General features: G+C 47.4%; 1 protein-coding gene across 1 annotated transcript in view; it reads right to left on the bottom strand.

Moving 5' to 3' along the window:
* JAZF1 (JAZF zinc finger 1) overlaps window positions 1–20,785 on the bottom strand; it is a 296,969-nt gene extending 276,184 nt beyond the window's left edge. Inside the window, exon 1 of the mRNA XM_045828884.1 lies at window positions 20,580–20,785. Within this exon, the coding sequence (XP_045684840.1) occupies window positions 20,580–20,694 (115 nt within the window). The 5' untranslated portion in view covers window positions 20,695–20,785. The remainder of the gene's footprint in view (window positions 1–20,579) is intronic.
* Window positions 20,786–21,021: the final 236 nt, after the last annotated feature.

Genomic DNA, 21,021 nt, shown 5'->3' with positions numbered 1-21,021 from the left:
GAAAGCCCCTTCCACCTTCCTGACAGAAGGATCAGGAGCATTGACTAGCGCTTTTAGGACCGTGAGGCAGAGGAGGAGAAGGGCAGAGGTCTCAGGGGGGCAGGAACATCCCGGGGCCCAGAAGCGGAGCCGCAAGCTAAGCTACTGGGGTCAGGTGTCTTTTATTGCAGCCATTGCAAGTCTAACTCCAATTAGATCCTATTGCACAACTGAGTTCAGATAATGCTCACATCCATACAGTGTACAGCTCAGAGACGAAGAATTCTCAAATATAAAAGAGCCATAACATACGGGGTCAAGCGGACAATTCTGGAAAACCCAGGTTTGCCCATGGGTCCCCTCACCATCATTTACGCTGATCCTACCATACCTCCCGACTGGTCCTCCGTAAGGCAGTCCCGTCACTGCCCGTAGTGGAGAATGCAGTCTGATGTGGGCAAGGGCTGGGCTTTGTGACGTCAAGCACTGGGTGTCAAGAAACGTAGCTCTTCGTGGTGGCTTTGCACCAACGGCTCTACGTCCTGCACCGGCCTTCCCTGGTCAAAAGCCAGTCAGTTGATCAGAACATCCCCATGTGCCAGCCATTGCCCTGGGCCCTGGGAAACCACAGTGCACTTGGCTGTGAGTCCCTGCCCTCCAGGAGCTCACATTCTGGTGAGGGAGACGGACAATAAACAGACACATAAGTAAGATCATTCCAGGAGAGGTAAGTCCTCTGAAAAGACGTACCTGAGTCACGTGATAGAATGAGGAGGGAGTGTGGGCTGGAGAGAGAAAGCCACCGAGTAGATAAGACTCATAGGTGAGGAGAGCGTCCTGGGAAAACTAGAGAAGCACCTGAGTGTGGGGTTGAGGGGAAGTCTCTGTACTATCATCACAATGTTTTCAGTAAATCTAAAACTGTTCTAACGTTAAAACACATTTTTTAAAAAAAATCAAAGAAGAGAAACCCGGGCAGAAGGAAGAAGAGTGATGATCTTGAGGCAGGAACAGTGTTGTATGGAAGGAAGAGGCCAGTGAGTGTGGCCACAGTGTGGGGACCAGAGACGAGGAGGTGGGATCTGAGAGTGTGAGGGCATGTCCACGGGGGCGAGGTGGTCACACTTGTGCACCATCACGAGGCATTTGGGTTTTCTCTTGTTGGAATGGGAGGCTGGTAAACAGAGTGGTGTGGTTGTATTTGACACTTTCAAAAGACAACTCTCTGTGCTGCGAAGGGCAGGCGTTAGGGGACCGGGACCGACAGGAGGCCGGGAGGCCAGTCAGGAGGTTGTAGCGCTGAATGACGGCAGCCGGAGGGGCTCAGCTGTCAGCTCCTCACAGGCTGCAGTAATAATCAGTTACGCTTAATGAGTTTCATCCTTCCTAGCATATATATATATAACTTATTATACTGTGTACTGCGTCAAATCTGAGAGTCTAGATCTCAGACTTCAATCCTAATGCTTAAACAATTTTTAAATTTTTTCATCCAAAGCCCTGATACTCCTCATACATAAAAACATCACTGCAAAGCCCTGGCTGGTGTAGCTCAGTGGATTGAGCGCGCGCTGCGAACCAAAGTGTCGCAGGTTCGATTCCCAGTCAGGGCACATGCCTGGGTTGCAGGCCATGGCCCTCAGCAACCGCACATTGATGTTTTTCTCTCTCTCTCTTTCTCCCTCCTTTCCCTCTCTAAAAATAAATAAATAAAATATTTTTTAAAAATCACTACAAAATAAAGTATTTTGAATTTAAAAACAAACAAACTTCCCTGGGAATCTTCTAGATTGTGATCTTTTAAAAGCAGCTACTTCAGGTGCATTCACAATAGCAAAAACAGAACTTAACTATGGGGGGAGGGCGGCTGGTGCTGCCTCCGAGGTGGTGGAAAGTGGGCCTGCAGAATCTCACTCTTTTCAGATACAAACACAGATATACATAAACAAATAGACAGGTGTCTGCGGTGTTAAAATTCATAGGCTAGGGGAATGGGAAACAATGAAAAAAGATTGCAAGACAGGGATTTACATAAACACCCCATCAAAAACATAATACGGAGTGAACCTCCTGTTGTTACTCTCTATCCCCTCATCCTGCTTTACCTTTCGGTCCAGCGCTTCCCACTGCCTAACACGCTGCTGCTGCTGCTGCTGCTGCTGCTGCTGCTGTCCCTCCTTCTGGGGCCTCTGTGGAATGCAGGTCCCGAAGAGCAGGGGCTCGGCGCCCTGCTGTGTCCCCAGCACTCAGAACAGGACGGGCAGGGGACAAGTGAGGCTGACTGTGTAACAGGTGGCAGTTGGATTAGATGTTCTCAAAGGTTCCTTCTGCTATGAAGTTCTATGATTCTAAGATGTTCTCAAAGCCTGGTTAGCCACAAAGCAGCTTTTCTGATCCATCCCAGGGGGCCAGTCCTTGCATATCAAAAGCGTCTCAGGAGAAGGTGGCCCCTGTTTATGACCCCCAGGACCAGGGCCAGCTGTGTTTTAGGAAGTCCTCCACATATTTTATCAAAGCAGCTCCCCAGCCAGAAACTTCAGGGTAACAGAACCTCCGTTGTATTAGATGATAATGAAAACATTCCAGGATTTCTGAAATTATCAGCAAGATATGGGTCTTTGTGACTCGCACTCAGTTTCCAACTGTCAGGACACAGGCAGGGAATGATTCGGGAGTCTTTCTAGAAGAAGAAAAGGTCTTGAGCTGTCTGCACACGCCGACAGGCATGAACCGCTGCATTTTTAGACCTGGGAGAAATCTCAGGAATCATCCATTCCTGCAGCAGAGTGTAGCTCTGCATCTCGAAGTTTAAGTTTGAATTCTGGCTACTTTCTAGTGTGTGACAATGAGCAAGCTAAATATTTAACCGCACTGTGGCTCAGCTTCCTCATCTGTAAACTGGGAATAGTAGTAGCTGTACCCCCGAGGTAAATTAATTCCTGCAAAGCACTGAGACCAACAATAATACCTTGCACAGTGTAGGCATTCAACAAATATTAACCATTGTCAGTACAATGAATTACCCTTTTGGTGTTTACTTTTTTAAAACCTGAACAATCCTTTCATCAAAATGTTTACCCCAAAGCCCTGTATATAGGGGGTGAAAACTACTGGACAGTTCTATAGAAATCCTAGAGGCCCCCCACCCTCCCCCCCGCCAACACTCCTGGAAAACCAGTGATTAAGCCCAAAATACATATTGTACTACTCAAGAAATGGGCATTCAAAGTTGAAGTGACTGGTCAGGCCACACCAGAACCCCAGGCTCAATGATCGACTCTTGTCCCGGATGTCACCAGGTGCCTCCTTGTTTTCAAGTACACACTTCGTGTGCTGATGGGACTTCACTGCTATCACAGGAATGAGGGGTCACTGGTGACAAGCAGAAACTGGAATACACAAAGCAGTGCACCTGACCTTCACACAGGTCACCATGGCCCTCAATGCAAAGCAGAAAATCCCCCCACGACTTCTCTGACACAGGTTTATACAGCCTCTGCCTGGATTATTTCCAGAGAACTCACCACTTTGCCTGACCCCCATTGCTGCGGACCAGCTGCAGGAGCTGGAACGAGCAGGAGCTAGAACGAGCAGCAGCATGTAGCTATCCTTTATTTTTCAGGCACTTCACCTTTCCCAGGACAGTACGATGAAGGCGTTTGGAGTCATGCATGCCTGGCTGTATAATCTTGACAGGGTTACTTACCCTCCATGAGATTCAGTGTCTTGACCTACAAAATGCAGATAGAACTTCCCTCACAAACTTTCCGAGAGGGTCAAATGATATATCACATTCAATTGTGTTTAACAGTTCCTAACACATAGTGGGAGCTCAGTAAACTGTAAATCTTACGAATTGTTATTATAACCACCCACTCTTCTCTCATTAATCATAGACCATACATTAGCTATTCAACAGAAAGGCAAAATTCTCAAAAGCAGACTTGCTGGCCCAGGCCAAGAACTTGCTAGCTGTCCCCCCAAATCAGGTCCTGCTTCCCTCCACAGCAAGAGAAGTACGGTCAGGCCCTGCTGGTGGCCACAGGTGCCAGCACTGTGCAGCTACACGCGGCCAACGTAATTCAGTTCCCACCAGGGGAACAGAGGTGGAAGGGACTGGTTACCCTCGAAGGCCTGGGCCACAACACACTGTCTGTGCGCTCTTTTCCTTTCCCCCAAGATGAATACAAAAAGGTTCATCTTCAGGCCTGAACCCCAGAAAACCCAGTTGTTACTGTACAGAGGAGTAGACTGTGGGCAAGCAGAGAAACAGGAGGGAAGGTGCCTGAAGCCCTGAGTGACTGCATGGAGCCGAGAAGCCAGCCTCCCCTCCCTGGATCCCTACGTGAGAGAAATAAACTTCTTGGGCCTTTAATCTATGTAAACATTGGGCCTATTTGTTACACTAGCCAAGTGCATTATCCTAGAGCGACTGCTCTTTGGGAGCAATGACTTAGCTGAAAATTGATAATACCTTTGAACAGCTCTGGCTGGTGTAGCTCAGCAGATTGAGCACAGGCTGTGAACCAAAGGGCCGCCAGTTCGATTCCCAGTCAGGGCAAATGCCTGGGTTGCTGGTCAAGTCCCCAGTGAGGGCCACGTGAGAGGCAACCACACACTGATGTTTCTCTCTCTGTCTTTCTCCCTCCCTTCCCCTCTCTCTAAGAAAAATAATAAAGAGAAATACCTTTGAACAAGCTGATGGTAAGATTGAAGCCACAATCAGAGAGGCAATTCAAAAGACAGGCACTAGAAGAATATTAGCACAAAATATTCTTTAAACGCCCTTTAAATATTGTAGACACACTCATCTAACGTAACATAAAGGTCTTCTGTCTGAGTGTGTAGAAAATGTCTGATTAAAGGCAAAACATCAAACTACCTTTAATCCTTTAAATTCCTTCAAGGTTTCAAAAGTCTTTATTTCAGGCAAAATGTGAACTTGAAAAAAGAACAACTAAATCTATTTTTAGAAGCAGTCTAATCTGGTTCTTAGAGCGAACGGCTTCATGGTAGAGGATACACATCTGCCTACAATGCCGAGGATATTGGTTCCGTCCCCACTGCAGAACGGGGACACAGAGATGACACGCCGAGTCGTAAGTCGTGTCTGTTGGAGGCTCACATGCAGTGAGAAGAAACAGAAATACTGAAATAGCGGTAATGGAATGCTGCCTTAGTACCCGTTATAATAGATAACAAGAGCATTTATCAAATGTTTAACACGTGACAGGCGCTACACTAGGATTTTCCTCTTACCTAACAGTACAAAAGACAGCATATTCCTCATCTTGCAAATGAGAAAGTTACGCATCAGTAACTTGAGCACAGTCCCGGCGCAGCCCAAGCAGAACTTGGGCCGTCCTAGACCAGTGCCCGCTCCCTCAGCAGCAGAGAGTGTGATGTGAGTGGGGAAAGAGGCTCCCTGGCAGGTCAGCTCTCTTTCATCCTCTGGGACATTGGCTCAGAACTGGGGGCAAGAGAAGGGCACGAGACCCCGCTGACAAGCAGCCCCAGAGCTTTTCCGCAGCTCTCTGTGCTGGGAAGGAGCGTCACAGGAAGGGTCCCCAACCTTCTCCGCCATGCCAAACAGCTCAGGGACTTAGGAGGCAGGCACAGAGCACTGGGCAACCCCAATTAAAGCCTTTGGATTCTTCCATCACCTCAGGATGGAAACCAGGTCATCCCTAACCAGAGGAGCAGTTCCCTGATCTTTGTGGCTAAGCAGAAATCATTTATCTGCCTTTGCTTTCTTTAAGTCTCATTCATTCCTCCCTGGGAAGCCCCAGTGTATGCCTCCCAAGTTCTCTGGGAGGCTGTAGGACCAGCAACCTCATGTTAACACAGTATTACAATCACTTTAAGGAAAGATTTATATCTCTGTACTAAATTTCATGTTCTTTTGGATAAAAAGCTATCTGTGATCGTGGATTACTGTTCATTCACTTCTCTCCCCCTTCCCTTTAGGGAGGGATATACTATCTTGCCCTATCAACTCTGTGCTTGGCCTTGCGATTTGTTTAGCCAAAGGGACATTACGGACATAACGGAATAGAGGCCTTAAACGAGTTTCCACCTGCGCTCTGGTGGTCCACCATGACCAAAGCATGCCTCTCGTGGCTGCTGCTCCTTCAGCCGGGTTCTCAGAGGGAACACGTGTCAGCTGACGTGTGCCCAGCCCACAGCAGATCAGCCAACCCGCAGCCTGAAGCACAGCCACCCAGCTGAGTCCAGCTTCCATCAGCCCAGCACAGTGACCCTGCACACCCGAGAGCGTGAGAATAAGAGCTTACTGTTGCAAGTCCCCGCGTTTTGGAATAGTCTGTTGTGCTGAATTAGTGTGGCAGTAGCTGGCTAATGTGTCATTTTGTATTAATTGCAAAGGCTAAATGACAGATACAAATACATGTGTTTCTGAGCATGTCACACTCTGATTTTTCTCTTGAATTTCACTGACTGCACAGCATCCTGTTACCCCAAAACATACCATTTCTCAATTACTTGCACAAAGACACTGGCAGGTTAAAATACAGAGAACGGATTCATCTGCCCTCAATAAAAACAAAAGTTCATCTCGCCAGTGAAATGTTTACGCTAACCTCTGCCCGTAAGATGCAGCAGATACAGGAGACAGACCGGTATCTATTTTTCATGGACGAGCTACATAAAATACTACCTTTCAAAATAAAAAAAGGTATTCATGGTGAAATAATGTATCCAGGCTCGTGGTCTACATAGTCTCCCTCAGCAATCTGTCTGTCTTTCTGACAATATGTGTTAAGCTACTGGTTTCAAGACCATTCTCTCCCTCATCTTCTGCCAACACTCATACACACTAAAATCTATGCAAGATTTCACAAAGCTCCTGAAGAAAAAAATCTTAAAAATCTATAGGTCCCCAGAGAGATTGCAAACTGTACCCAACATGATTCTTAATGCACCATGATGATCAATAATCCTTATTTTCACGCCCACTCCAAAATTAAATGGCGAACACTAAATAAATGAATTATGTTAGTCAAATGCATTACGTTAGTCAAAAATTGGTATTTCAAGATAGATTTCAAACTATAAATGGTGCTTTTAGAATGGAACAAAACGCAAACTAGATTTGAAGAGATCGAGAGAAAGGTCACCAGGATTTTCCAGGCCACCACAGGGCTCTGAAGGTGGGTGCGGGGACCTTGAGCCATTTGAATGTTACAAAAAGCAGTGTGGAAACTATAGCCATTATAAGCCTGCACGACATCCCACGTCGTCACTTGGGACCGGAATTACCTTGACTCCTCTGTGACACTGGCTGACACTCACAGGTGTATGTGTGCAGGCCCGTGACCACTGCTCCTAGCCAGTCCCCGCCACACTCCTCCTCACTCCCTCCTCGCTGCTCCTCAAGCACACCAGACACTCCTGCTCAGGACCTTTGTCCTTGCTGGTCCCTCGGCCTGGAGCAAACAGCCAAATGGCTCATTCATTCCCCTACTTCATTCAGGTCCCTCCCCAGCCGCTCCCTCTCAGAGAGGCCATCCGGGACGACCTTATCTCAAACGGGCCCCTCGACCTGTGTCTCCTGACTCACTCTCTTTTCTTCACAGCGTTATGACGGCGAAATCATCTTACGTGTTTGTGTTTTGTCTGCTTCTCCCACAAGCACGGACTTTAATTGTGTAATTCACTCTTTATCCCCGGCTCTCAGATAGCGCCCACAAAATTGGTGCTCAATAAATATTTACTTTATAAGTTAAGAGTTTTAGATGTCACTGCACGGAAAAAAAAACAAAAACAGAAAAATAAAGCATTTTGCTTATTAAATCAGATTGTTTGTTAGACAAAAATCTTTTAAGACACAGAATCTGTGGAGAGGGAGAAGGGGGGAAAAAAACCCAAAACCCGAACGGGGCCCTCAGTAATTAAAGAGCAGGAAATCGTTTCTTTATTCCAGTTCTGCTAAGTCACATGAGCCTGGGCCAGCCAGCGGACGGGGCCCTGGCATCCTCTCGGAAGGGGAAAACCAGTGGCAGTCCATTCCGCAGGACTGAAAACGATCTCAGTCATTGTCAAGCACCCTTTAGGAATAAAGTATTTTAAGTATTCCTACAATCAGTAAACAACTCAACCTCTGTCACTCAAACTTCTCAAACAAGGCCTATGCCGGGACTTTCCTGCGAAGCTTCCAGCATTTGAGTCTGTGACGTTTCGAGGACTATTATTAAAGAGACGCACGGCCGCTTGATGAGGAGAGAATGTCATTTTGTGAGAGCCCTTACTGTCATGTTCTTGGATTTTTTTCATCAAAGCCCTACAAATACGTTCGAACAATTCACAATAAACCTTTGCAATCGATGCATACAAAAGCATCTCCTGGTTTTCCCATCACTTAGTTAGTATATGAAAAAATTATGTTTTCTGCATACAATTTCATAAACCTCTCTAGACTCTTAACATGCCTTTTCTCCCAAATAGAAAATTCTATTTATTAAATATGGAAGTCATTTTGTAATCACATGATCTAACGTCTCGAAAACTTAAATCTGGATAAACAATACTAAATTAAGGCTGGTGTATTTTGAAACAGCAAGAATTTGTGTGTGGAATGTCTGAACAGCTCATGGATTCCTACGACCACTCAGTATGACTTATACAAACACAAGCCAAAACTGTACCAGGGAAATCGAATTTCATCAAATACCTCAAAGTAAAACTGCTTAACAAAACCCAGAAATGTATAAGGTCATTTTGATTCTCAATCTGAGGAATGTGGCCGTGGGAACATCATCATGGGCACAGGAAGATGGTACAAGCACATTAGTACTAACATTTATGGGGCGCCTTCTAGTTGCCAGGCCCTTCAAATGCATGTTTTTACTTTATCCTCATAAAAACACTGAGATGAATGCTACCCATTCTCATCTGACAGAGGCTGAGAGGCCTACAGAAGCTAAGTGACTTTGGCCAAGGTCAGACAGCCAGCAGGACTCGAGACAGCGCCCCAAATCACTCTGTGGCGGAGCCTCCAGCACCATGTCCCAGGAGGGGCACCCTCTGGAGCTCTCTCCTCTTCAGAAGGCACCCAAGTTTGAACAGCTGATACACCAAATAGACCTGGAATCGCACTGAAGATATATGCCATTGATTGCTCCCACTTCAGAGATGAAGAAAATGAGGCCCAGAACCTGACAGGAGGAGCAAAGCCAGGATCCCACGAGAGGGAAGGAGGAGCCACGAGCTGAGCCACCGCCCTGCTGCCGTCCTCCCAGCCCTCTCCCGGCTCCTCTCCCGGCTCCTCTCCCAGCTCCTCTACCAGCTCCTCTCCCGGCTCCTCTCCCGGCTCCTCTCCAGCTCCTCTGGCCGGCCGAGTGCTCCCGCTCACTGTGGTGATGTCCCATCCCCGCAGCTCTTCACGGGGGGATGAGCCAACTGGACTCCATCACCTCGAGGGTGCTTCCAGCTCTTCAGTGCTAGGAGGCTCAAACATCTGCAAAAGGTGTTTCTGGTTTTTTGTTTTTGTTTTTGTTTTTGTTTTTGCCATGGTGAAAACACCCAGGATAGAGTTTTTGAGGGATCCTGTCCCCACCCCCATCTACCGTGAGGGAAAAGCAGTTTATGATCACCTTAATAAACTCTCAGGATTAAGGCTCACCGTTTAGTATTTGATAGAAACAAAGTATTTTCAATCACAAAGAGTTCATGTTAAAAAAAAAATCAACCATTTTATAAAGAGATATGGGCCCTAGCTGGTGTAGCTCAGTGGATTGAGCGCGGGCTGCAAACCAAAGCGTCGCAGGTTCGATTCCCAGTCAGGGTACATGCCTGGGTTGCAGACCATGACCCCCAGCAACCACACAGTGATGTTTCTCTCTCTTTCTCCCTCCCTTCCCTCTCTGAAAAATAAATAAATAAAATCTTTAAAAAGAGAGAGATATGGAAAAAAAATTTTAAACCTGTAAACTATTATTTTGTCCATTATCCTCTATAGTTTGTATACCTTCCTTGCTGGAAACAGTGGTCCTCAAAGTTTACATCTCAGCATTCACATGAACTTCATTAAAACACGTGGCCTATGGTTAATGCGTTATTAAATGCTGTGATCAGGTGAAGCAGTGTTCTCACACAATATTTTAAAACCATCTGTATTAGTTGCAAACATTTGAAGATAGATTTCACGTAAAAAATCTCAACTCCTAGCTTCTCTCCCTCAAATCACAACACTAACAGAAGGGTGTGCCAGCCAAGGGCCTGCACTCCAGCCTGGCAACACCAGGCCGGAGAAGAGCAGCAGCTGCCCTTTAGGGGAAGCAAGGGCTCTCCGGTGGCCTGAGGCCCCGCCCCCCCCCCCCTTACACTGGACCTGGTCATTTCACTCACACACTGTGTCCTGAGTGCGAGGGCCTTAGGCTCCCCATTGTGAGCATTTCTGCTCTACTACGTACCCGAGATACGGGCACACCTTCAAACTTGCTCTACGTGAAACGCTTGCCTTCCATAAAACTAAAACTACACCTATCATAGGGAAATGCAAACAGGATCACGCCTCCTTAAACGTTGGATTTTTTTTAACTCCATAACCCTTACAATGCTAATTATTTCATTAGATGTAAAACGGTGGGTTCCCAACATGGACAACACATTAGAATCAACCGCCTCTGACCGTCCCAGGTCAGTCACACCATGAGCTCTGGAGGCACGAAGCCCAGGCATCCTTAAGTTTCCAGGTTCACCCAAGTGGTTCTGGTGATGACTCAAGTGGAAAACAACAGACGTAAACTCTACTGGTATATAGGATGTGACTTAGAAATCATTAAGACTGATTTCTGCAAGCCACAGATAAGAAAAGCTCTCATTACTTTATATAAACACTTGAGATGCTATCATCTCTGCAGGTTTTGACAAATTATCACGTCTTTATTCCAACATCTGAAGTGAAATGCACACACAACTTAACATCTCTGGACCAAATTTTTTGTTTGATGTTTGTATGTTTTAATAATAGCAGATACTTTGGTGTGGGCCTCTAGAAGTGATGAAGTAAAGCCAAGCTATAAAAGGAGTTTCCAACTCCGGAAGAACATTGAGACACATTAGTTTAAATCGCACACTGTCAACCACTGGGTTAAGTTGGTGCCAAAGTCCAGATGTCTACTGTCAGCAACACCCTACCAAAAGATGGCCTGGGTAAAAGATCTATGACCTGAACTACCTACAGATTACCTGGGGCCTGTGAAACACCTTGCTGATTGCTAAAAAAGAATTTTGGTCCACGGCCCACCAGCCTGTCTTCTCTCCTGAGGAAGGAGAGAGACCTAGGAAAGTAGACCTGGAATTTCTGAAATGAAGGCTTTCTATAGGTACTTAAGCTTGAATTTACAAAGAAACTTCAAAAATCTCATTTCCTTCCTTTGATGTTTGCTAGATACCTGAGGAAGTCTGGGCATCATTTATGCTTATTCGTGCTTATTACTATGGTGCTCAGTTTACTTAACACAGTGAGCTGTGCAGATCTGTCCCACAGATTCTCCTGCTGTGCCATCACTTATATCATTGCACCATGTACTGAGAACCAGGCAGCCACATTAGCATCTGAGAGGCTTTCACTGCATGAGCTAGGTGAGAAAACGGGTGCCACAGTTTTAAGCCCAGACATGCATGGGCACCAGCTGCGTCAGGTCTAGTGGTGGAGCGATGTGACCTCCAGTGTGCCCTCTCTGTGAGCGCTGCCAGGGAAGTGTCTGCTGCCAGGGAAGTGTCCGCAGGGAGGGCTCTGAACACGTGCTGAGAGCAACCAGGGTTCTGGCTCTTAACTCCCAACATTTGTGTAGCTGGGTCCTACTAGGTATCATTGGTCCGAACACACTGTGAAGGCAATGTGTAGGAACGTCATGCCAGTGTTTTGATTTTGAAAATCTAACTAAAAGAGAAGTTTGTAAGTGTGTACAGTGTTAGGCATCATGTTTGTTGGGAGTCCTCTACCCCGATAAATAAGTATCGCTGAGAAAGAGAAAGCTGGTTAGCACCTTTAGACAGTTCAGTAATTACAGCCATTTCAGAACTGCCAAATTACTGTTTTCAGTGTTATTACTGTGATAATAGGATGACTGTGCACCCTCCCAGCCGACATTTTATGTGTGTGTGTGTGTGTGTGTGTGTGTGTATATATACACACTCATATCAAACAAGCAAGAAATTTAAACACAGAATTCCCATTAAAACTGGTGCACTTATAAATGTATATTTGCATTATTGAGCATATTCCTAACAGAAAAAAAACTTTAATATTAACTACATTTACATAAGACTTCATCCTCTACTTATAATTCAACATATCTAAAAAGTAGAAGAATCTTCCAGACCAGCTCCTGGAAGCTACCACACATTGCAAACCAGTTCCTATTGGCAGACGTCACAGTAACACACTCATGCTGCAAAGCTACCTCTAGCCCCCCCTGCAACATGTAAGGACCCCATGAGCGGGCACCACGTACAGTGTTCCTGGGAAGTGGCTCCCACGTTAGGATGGCTAGGCATAACTCACCCAGACACAGAGACGACTGTGGGCTGTATAAACATATCCCACTAAACCCAAACTAGAGGTGTTCCCCAATTCACTTCCCCTTAGCTGTATCTCAAAACTACTCTCAACTCCAATGTCCCTGAACCCAAGGAGAAATGTTACAGAGGGGAAATCAGAGTGGAAAAGGAAAACATTAACCAGAAGTTATTAATCTTACCATTTATTTATTTATGGGGGGGGGGGGAGGGAGAGAAACATTGGTTGCATCTCATATGCTCCCCCCACCCCTCGCCAACTGGGGACTGAACCTGAAACCTAGGCATGAGTCCTAATGGGGAATTGAACCTGTGACCTTCCGCTTTTCAGGACAATGCCCAGCCAACTGAGCCACACCAGTCAGGGCTAATCTTACTTTATCAGATCTAATGAGTTATGATCTTATGGATGCATTGCTGTGTATGCTGACAGGGCTTCTCCAGCATCTTGGAAAGGGCTGTGTGGACACTGGCAAATGTATTAAAAAATATATCTGCCTCTATGGTCCCTATTATTCTTCATCATTTACCCCAGTCTGTTCATGTCTTGTCTCTCCAAACAAATTTCAATTCCTTGGAGATCAGAAGTACTATCTTACGTATTAGCATATAGGAAATACTCACAAAGGTGTGTGGAAGTCTTCACTATCCAGACTGATTTTGACAGGGGCAGTGAATGTATGTACAATATAAATGTTTGTATTATATACATATATACATACACAAGTGTATATTTGTGTACACATGCATATATGTGGAATACATACAGGCATGCACAAATGTGCATATACATATTTATTCATGTATTGTGTATTAATATATATTATAGTTTTACTTATATGTGAATATATAAATAAGTGTATTTATAAATAAGTACATATGATTATCTATAAATATATATATTTATATATGCATTGTATGTGTGTGTATATATACATAAATCTACCTATAATACCAAAGGAACAGCGAGTTTTTGCATGCTAACACCAAGGTGCCCATGTTGTTAGGAGGCCCATGTCAGGAGAAAGTCACCCCTATAGCCTAGCAAACAACAAACAGAGCTTCCTTTAGAGGGTCGGGGCTGAGGAGACTGTCCCTCCGCCACGAGGAGACTATCAGTGCCGGTGCCGGTCCCAGAGTCTGTCACTCCGACTCCTGCCAAAGGGGAGAGTTGTTGGGAAGACTTCATCCTTAAAGAGTATATCCGTTAGTCTGGTCTCTTCTTGCAGCTGGCCTTAAAATAAGAATAGGTGAAAACTGCCCTGGCTGCTGTGGATCAGTGGGTTGGAGCATCATCCCATAGCCAAAAGGTTGCGGGTTCAATTCCGGATCCCTGGTCCAGGTGCGTACACACCCCATACAGGAGATTTGGGGATACCTCTCTCTGGCATCTGTTTCTCTCTCTCCTTTACTTCTCTCTTAGCAATGAAAAAGAAATGTCCTCGGGTGAGAATTTAAAAAAATAGGTGAAAATGAATGCAACTTTCCAGTGTTTACTGCCAGCAGAAAATACAATTTTCTTTAAACTGATTCAGCCTATCAAATGAAAGGCCATTTTTGAAAACAAACGTGTAAATTTCTGACATGTGCCGTTTCCGACTTTCAGATTCTAAATAAACATTTGCTCTTCAACACTTTCGCCAGGTCAATATGAAACAAATCCACTACCCCATCGTGAAACAAAATGTATTACCTGCAATCCAGCAAGAAGTTCTTCAGTGGTGCCCATGACAGATCTGCACTGTCAAGATCCAAGGTCAGGGGTAAGGAAGGGGCAGGGGGAGAAATACAAAGGCATGTAGGATATGGCTGTGTCCTCAAAGCAAAAGCTCAAAAACAGGGAGGGCTTTTACGGGGGTCAACAGCCCTGTGTCCTCTCATAGAATTCGGGGTAAACCTACAAGGCCTCTGGCTGCCAGACAAGGGAAGGAAAGCCCCTCTCATCAGGGGTCAGCAACCTGCTCTGACCTTGAGACCACTTCACAGGAAGGATTGGTCAACGGGAAGAATCGGGCTTTCTGAAAACGGCTGGCAGCTTGCATTTCTCGAATTGTTGAGAGGGGTGATGTGTCCCACATATATGTGTGTACTGTAAAGGAAATCATTTTCCAAAGAGTACAGAAGGCTTTCGTCGACCCAGTCAGTTGGAAGCAGCAAGGTTCTTCTGCCTGTACGTGTACGTTTCGGCCACACACCAGAAACCATGTACACTCAAGGAAGACAATCAGAAGCTTGTGAAACTTACGAGACAGGATGTTCACCAGCAATGTTTCATAGAGGGTGAGCTGACTGTTTACAGGTGAGAAGCAAGCACAAGGAAAAACTACTGAAGACAGTGTTTGGAAAGTGTCGTGAAGTGTTTAGATTTGGGGTTCCCCTCGCCAGTGTGTGTGGGTGTGCCCACACATGTGACGTGTGCACATGTGCACACACATGCACTTCACACTTCCCCTGGCTCTGTACTGGGGACCTTCTTGTGAACCACAGGAGGGAGTAAGAGGGCATCCTGATGCCGCCAAGCCACAGGGTGCAGGCCGAGAGCAGGGCAGGCAGTGACAACCCTTTCATTCACTCATTTTTTCATTCACTCATTCCTTCTCCCCACAGGAAATGTCCTCGTGGGATTGTGCCCACGGGCCCAAGACACAGTGCTTCTTTTGAGTCCCGGGCTCTTTTCAAATAAACACAGGCCACAGGAAAGGCCATGTTGGAAGCCACTGGCCTTGACACCACTTTCCAGTCCACAGGCGGGAAAGCCTGTGCCAGCATCTCAAGTACCGCTGGCCACACAGAAGAGCAAGTGGCTAAGGCTGCAACCCCAACACTGGGCTCTTAAAGGGTCTCCCCTACACCAAATTCTCAGTCTTTCCTGGGAGGGGCCCAGTGACGGGTCTGCCAGCTGTAAATGCCCCAAACTGCGTCACCAATAGGTGGACACAACCCACGTTCTGTTAACCTCTAACGTAGTCTTGCACAGCGGAGTCTCAAACATACTTATTTAGTATATACACAAAAAGGCAAAAAACTGGCGGTTGATAATTTAATGTTATAGATGAGTTTACACTTATTAGCTCACTTCATTCTCACCAGCCACGCCATGGGGTGCTGTTATTATCCTCAGGAAACTGAGGCACAGTGTAGTTAGGCCATTTGTCCACGGTCCAAAACAGCTGCCGAGTGGCAGAGGTAAACATTTGACCCCAAACAAGCCGGGTTCACTACGCTGCCTCTCAGATGACCCTCGTCTGCAGAGTTCCGTCACTTTCTGAAGGAGGAAACACAGACCCACTGTGTCTGGACGGGGAGTAGAGATGGTACTACTGTCTATAGCTCTTCGCCTATTTGGCAATGTGTCTGAAATTCGAATTCCAGCTCACTCTAACCAACCATGGGAACTTCGGCGAGAAAACTTTCTGTGCCTCAGTCTATTCACCTATTAAGTAGAGAGAATAGGGCCTAGTACATATCATACACCCACCTATTTAGTATACTGTGGTGCTTCTCTTGAGAAGAAAATGCAAATGTTTCCTCAATGATCACTGGAGCCAAATTCTACATTACTGATGGCTAACTACCTTATTTTGCTTTCCAGAAACTTTGACCTTTATCAATTAGATGGTTTTGAAGTCTACCCTACGCAATGAAGCAGCATGGATTTACTGCCTGGGTTTCAGAGATGAAGAAACTAACAAGTACACTCACAAGAAACCTGCCCACATGCAAGGTCAATAAGCACCCACTGCAAGCCACCATGATCAGTAATACTCCATCTCCTAATGGGGTCCCCACAAAGATACCCTGAGTCAACTGCGGCACAGCTGAGGCTCCTAACATCTGGGCAAAATCCTAACTGACCTGCTAGTTTAGTACCATCACAGGAACAATTGAATTGGATCACATTCTGGGTTTCAGTTTAAGTAGTGTGACCTGCCTCAGGCCTTTGCACTGTCTGTTCCCTCTGCTTTGACCTTGATGCTCCCTGTGCATCCTCATGGCTAACTCCTTCACTTCTGCGGAGGTTTTTGCCCATCTATCAGCTTCTCAGTGGGGCCTATCCTAATCGACCAATTAAACTTTCCAATACTTCCTCCTCCCAATCCGCCTTAGCCTAATCTTTCCCTTTTCCATACCGCCTTCTAACACATTATATAACTCACTTCTTATGTTGACTATTTATTGTCTGTCTGCCTGCCACCACTCCAACATTTGGTTTGTCCACCAAATACCAAACGCCTAAGACAGTGCCTAGTACAAAATCGGTGCTCGATATATAATGTTACACAAGTAAATTCAAAATACAGAGGCACATTTACAAATGTACCAAATCTGGTAAGAGTGATTAACCAGTCATCTCTCTGAGGCCAAAAAATTTCACAGCACAAGGATGCAGTGGATAGAGGCAGGAGCAGACATTTCATGAGGCTGTGACATGACCTTCAGGGCTAAATTTAGTGCTCTCGCGGTTTCTATGATGCCTGGTTACCAGTTTAACTTTACCTATCTAGGATGGGCATGTCAAGAATGTTTTTTACACACTGAAGTGTCTTGTCTACTCACAGGTAAGAAGCACACAAATCCTGATCAGCTTTTCCCTTCTCCAGAAAACAGAGCCAGGCTATGAATATAAATGGACAGTCAGGCTGATGGAGAAACACATCCGTTACAAGGCTGTGGGATTTCTAGGCAATTTCAGTTGGGGGCGGGTTTTAGCTGGGATATTGGGGCTGTAACTGAGGTGCTCCAGCACTACACAAGCACGACACCCAAGGAAGCAAACGGGAACACAGGTGCAGCACTCTTCCAAAAGGAAGGAAGATGGCTAACACAGAGGACGGAGAAAATCACACTTCCCTTCTCCCTACAGCCCCAAATCCCTGTTCCTAATGGATACAAAAAGATCATTAAAAACAAGAACTAAGTGTACATGTGCATGATAATAGAGACAGCTACGGTCAACTTAATGCACTTACTTAATTTGTACTGAACAACCCAGTTTTAATGAAAACTTTGGGCCTTGTGCACTTTAAAAAGGCCTTGAAAAATCTGTCAAGCAAGAAATACTCCATAACGCCCATAAACTTTCATTTCATTACTGCTCAAGGATTTTGACTAGTGGTCAAAAGGTAATAACTCACAAAAGTCCCCAAAATGGGAACACCATCTAAGCATATCTCTAATACTCTTAAGATACTAAATAATAAGCTTCTTGAAAAAAAGTGAGAGACAATATTAACATATATCTCTTAGTCATCTTTTCACGCATCTTTCTACTGTGACCACTGGACAACATGGACACGAAATCAGTAAGTCAGTCATTAAAAACAACTTTCTTAACTGTCTCCAAAAATGTATAGACTGAACCAGACACAATAAGCACCACTTTTAACAACAGGACTTTCACTAAATGCTTTGTCTGATATATTCCCAGTCATGTCTCTTCATCCAAAGCGTATTTATATGACACTGCCCATTAGGATTTTTTTATTCTTCAATCAAGTTATTTTTATTCTTATTTCTTTCTTCCTGTGGAGCTGGTGTTTGAAAGTAAGGGGCCTCCCCTCAGCCAAGGAATAGTTTAAGATGGTCTCTTCACCCTGGTAATTTCAACTGTTTGTTCATTTTAACATTTACTTTTATACAGTTTGCCAGTTTCAAACTAATTCCAAAGTATAGTAATTATTACCCTTGCTACATAGTTCGCCTAAGTCATACCTATTGTTATAAACTTAATTTTTCAATATTTTCACTAAGAGAAAAACACTAGCCCTTTGGGGGTGAGTACTACTTAAAAATTGAGTTTAAAAAAATTTATGGAACCCTTAAACCTCTAAAAATGTTTGCATAATACTTAAGACAATTTCTGCAAATTAAAAAGGCTCTTGCCATTTACCAACAATTAGTTTTAAATCATCTGATTACAAAGTAAGCCCTCAAGAAGGAGATCTGCCGGTAACACATTTTAATAAATATAATTTATATTTTCCTTCAACCAGCTAGTCAACTAGGCAGACAAGGTGGAAAAAATATCTTATGTTAATTAGTTTACCCTGAAATAACTGTTAACCAGAATGAATGAGTATGCAATGACAGCCTTCCTTAGGTCAGAAAACATTATTTATATAGTATATATTTATTTACTTGTTTATATGTATTAGTTTCTGTCTGTTATTGAATATAAGGAAAGGAACTCGAGCCAACAAAATTTGTATTGGTACTTTGCATTGCTGGTGTTTTAGTATTATTGTAAACTACCCATCATGAAAAATCTGATTTATCCTTTAGGCACCTTCAGTTATGACTATTCATTCGTGAAATGAATCAGCAAATTTGTTAACTCCATTAAACTCCTGCTTTTAAAACAACCAAATCTTGCCTAGCTCTTCTGTCACTCCTTTATCAAAGGGGATGGCAGAAGCTATTAACCGGATGTTTTAAAACATTGTTATGCTTCAAAACCTGGTCAATTACTCATTGGGATTGTCTTATGAAAGGCATTCGGTAGACATTTTCAATGATTTTCTTCCTCATTCCGGATGCTCCATCACATCCCATTCTCAAGGGGCATTCAATGCTTAACAAGCACCCACTGTGTGCGAAGAGAAAGCATTCCGCTAAGCAAAGGAGCATAAGGCTCGGCCTCACGTTATTAGTGCATAAATACACAGCAGTGGTGATTTATTCGTTCAACTTTGTAGAAACGTGAGCGGCATCCACATGGCTGAATCCATACCATTCATTTGGAGACGAGTTTCTGGCGCATTTTACAGGTTCTCTGCACTAGACAGCCCCGTTGGGGCATCCTCTTCACCTTCCAGCCTGCACAGGGCAACTCCTCGACGCCGGCCACACCTTCAGCAGGTGGCTGGGTCACCAGAGCCAGATGAACCCGACCCTCCACCCCTCGCAGGAGCTCCAGATAGGCATGTGTAAATGTGTGCAAGGACTTCTGTGGATTCGAGGACTTGTTGAAAGGCCCCGGCGTTCTGGGCAGGAAGGGACAGCAGCGGCCCCGCGAGGCGCCCCCTCCCCAGCGGTCCCCACACCCGGGGCACTGCGCAGGCCGCCGCCGCCGCCGCCGCCGATCCCGGGCGCAGCCGGCGCAACTTGGGCCTAGCGCCGTTTGAAAGGCAAATCGCAGAGCCCGGGAGCATTTAAATGCCCGGCTGCGGGCCCCGGGGGACAGCTCGCCAGCGGACGCAGCCGCCGCAGGGGCCTCCCGGGCAGCATGGCCCTGGGGCGCTGGGCGCGGCCCGCGGGGGCACTCGGGACCTGCGCCCGCAGCGCCCTGGCGTCCGCGCCAGGCCGGGGCAGGGGCCGGCGCCCAGGTCCCCTGGGCCAGCGCCCCCGACTCGGCCGGGAGAGGAGGCGAGCGGGCGGCGGGTCCTCGCCCGGCGGCCGCCGGCTCCGGCCCCCTCCCAACGCACCACACCTAGCAACCGGCGCTGACAGGACGCAGTGGCGGCGGCGGCGGGAGGAGGAAGCGGAATGGCTGCCGCGGTGGAGCCACCCCCGCCCCCCCTCCCCGCTCCCACCTCCCAGCCGCTGCAGCGGCCGCCGAGCCCTGACAGCTCGAGCCCGGGCGGAAGCGGCGGGCGGCGTGCAGCGCCCACCCCCCGCATGCCCCGCGCCTCAGGCCGCCCCGACCACCGGGCCAACTCACTCCACGTCCCTGCCCGGCGCCCGCCCGGCCCCGCCGCCGCCGCCGCCCGCCCGGCCCCGCCGCCGCCACCGCCACCGCCGCCGCATCGCCCCGCCGCCGCCGGGTCCTTCCTCTGGCCGCGGCGCAGCCCCCCTCCCACCACTTCGCAGCCGGCGCGCACGCCCCTCGGAGTCCCCCGGCCCGCACCTCGGGGCGCCCTGCCCCACCCCCACCCCGCCCCCCGCCCCCCGCCCCCCAGGCACCTCGCGCCTCCGCGTCCCGCCACCCCCACGCCCCCGGCTCGCACACGCCCTCCCCGCCCCGCGGCCGCCCGCCTCCCTCCTGGCCGCCCCCGGCCATCCTGGGGTGCTCTCCCGGGCAGGAGTTTCCTCGCGGCGGGCACCCGCGGGCCATTTACCGATGTGGTTGTCCTCGATGTGCTCGATGAGGTCGGCCAGGGTGGGGAAGTGGAGTCCGCAGCCCCCGAAGCGGCAGGTATTGGAGAAGAAGGAGGCGGCGGCGATGCCTGTCATGGTGCTACATCGAGAGCCCCCCTGGTGTCGACTCTGCGAGCGCCGGACGGGCGGGCGGAGGGAGCGAGGGAGGGCGGCAGGGTGGGGTGAGGGGAGGAGGGGCTGGGGGAGGGGGAGAGAGGCGGGGTGAGGGGAGCCGAGAGGACGGGACGGAGGGAGACGGGGCGAGCGCGATGGAAGGAGAGCGCGGAGAGACCCGGAGGCTGAGGGGAGGTGGCGGCGGCGGCGGCGGCGTCGGGAGCGGCGGGGGAGGGGGGAGGGGGGAGGCCGCCGCAGCTGGGAGGAGGGATCCGGGGCGCGCGGCAACAGCTGTGCGGCCCCAACCTC

Source organism: Phyllostomus hastatus, unplaced genomic scaffold, assembly GCF_019186645.2.
Source record: "Phyllostomus hastatus isolate PE091 unplaced genomic scaffold, TTU_PhHast_1.1 phas_scaffold_78, whole genome shotgun sequence".
Taxonomy (NCBI): domain Eukaryota; kingdom Metazoa; phylum Chordata; class Mammalia; order Chiroptera; family Phyllostomidae; genus Phyllostomus; species Phyllostomus hastatus.
Note: the sequence above shows the minus strand (reverse complement) of the source record. Positions and strands in the feature narration are given on the sequence as shown.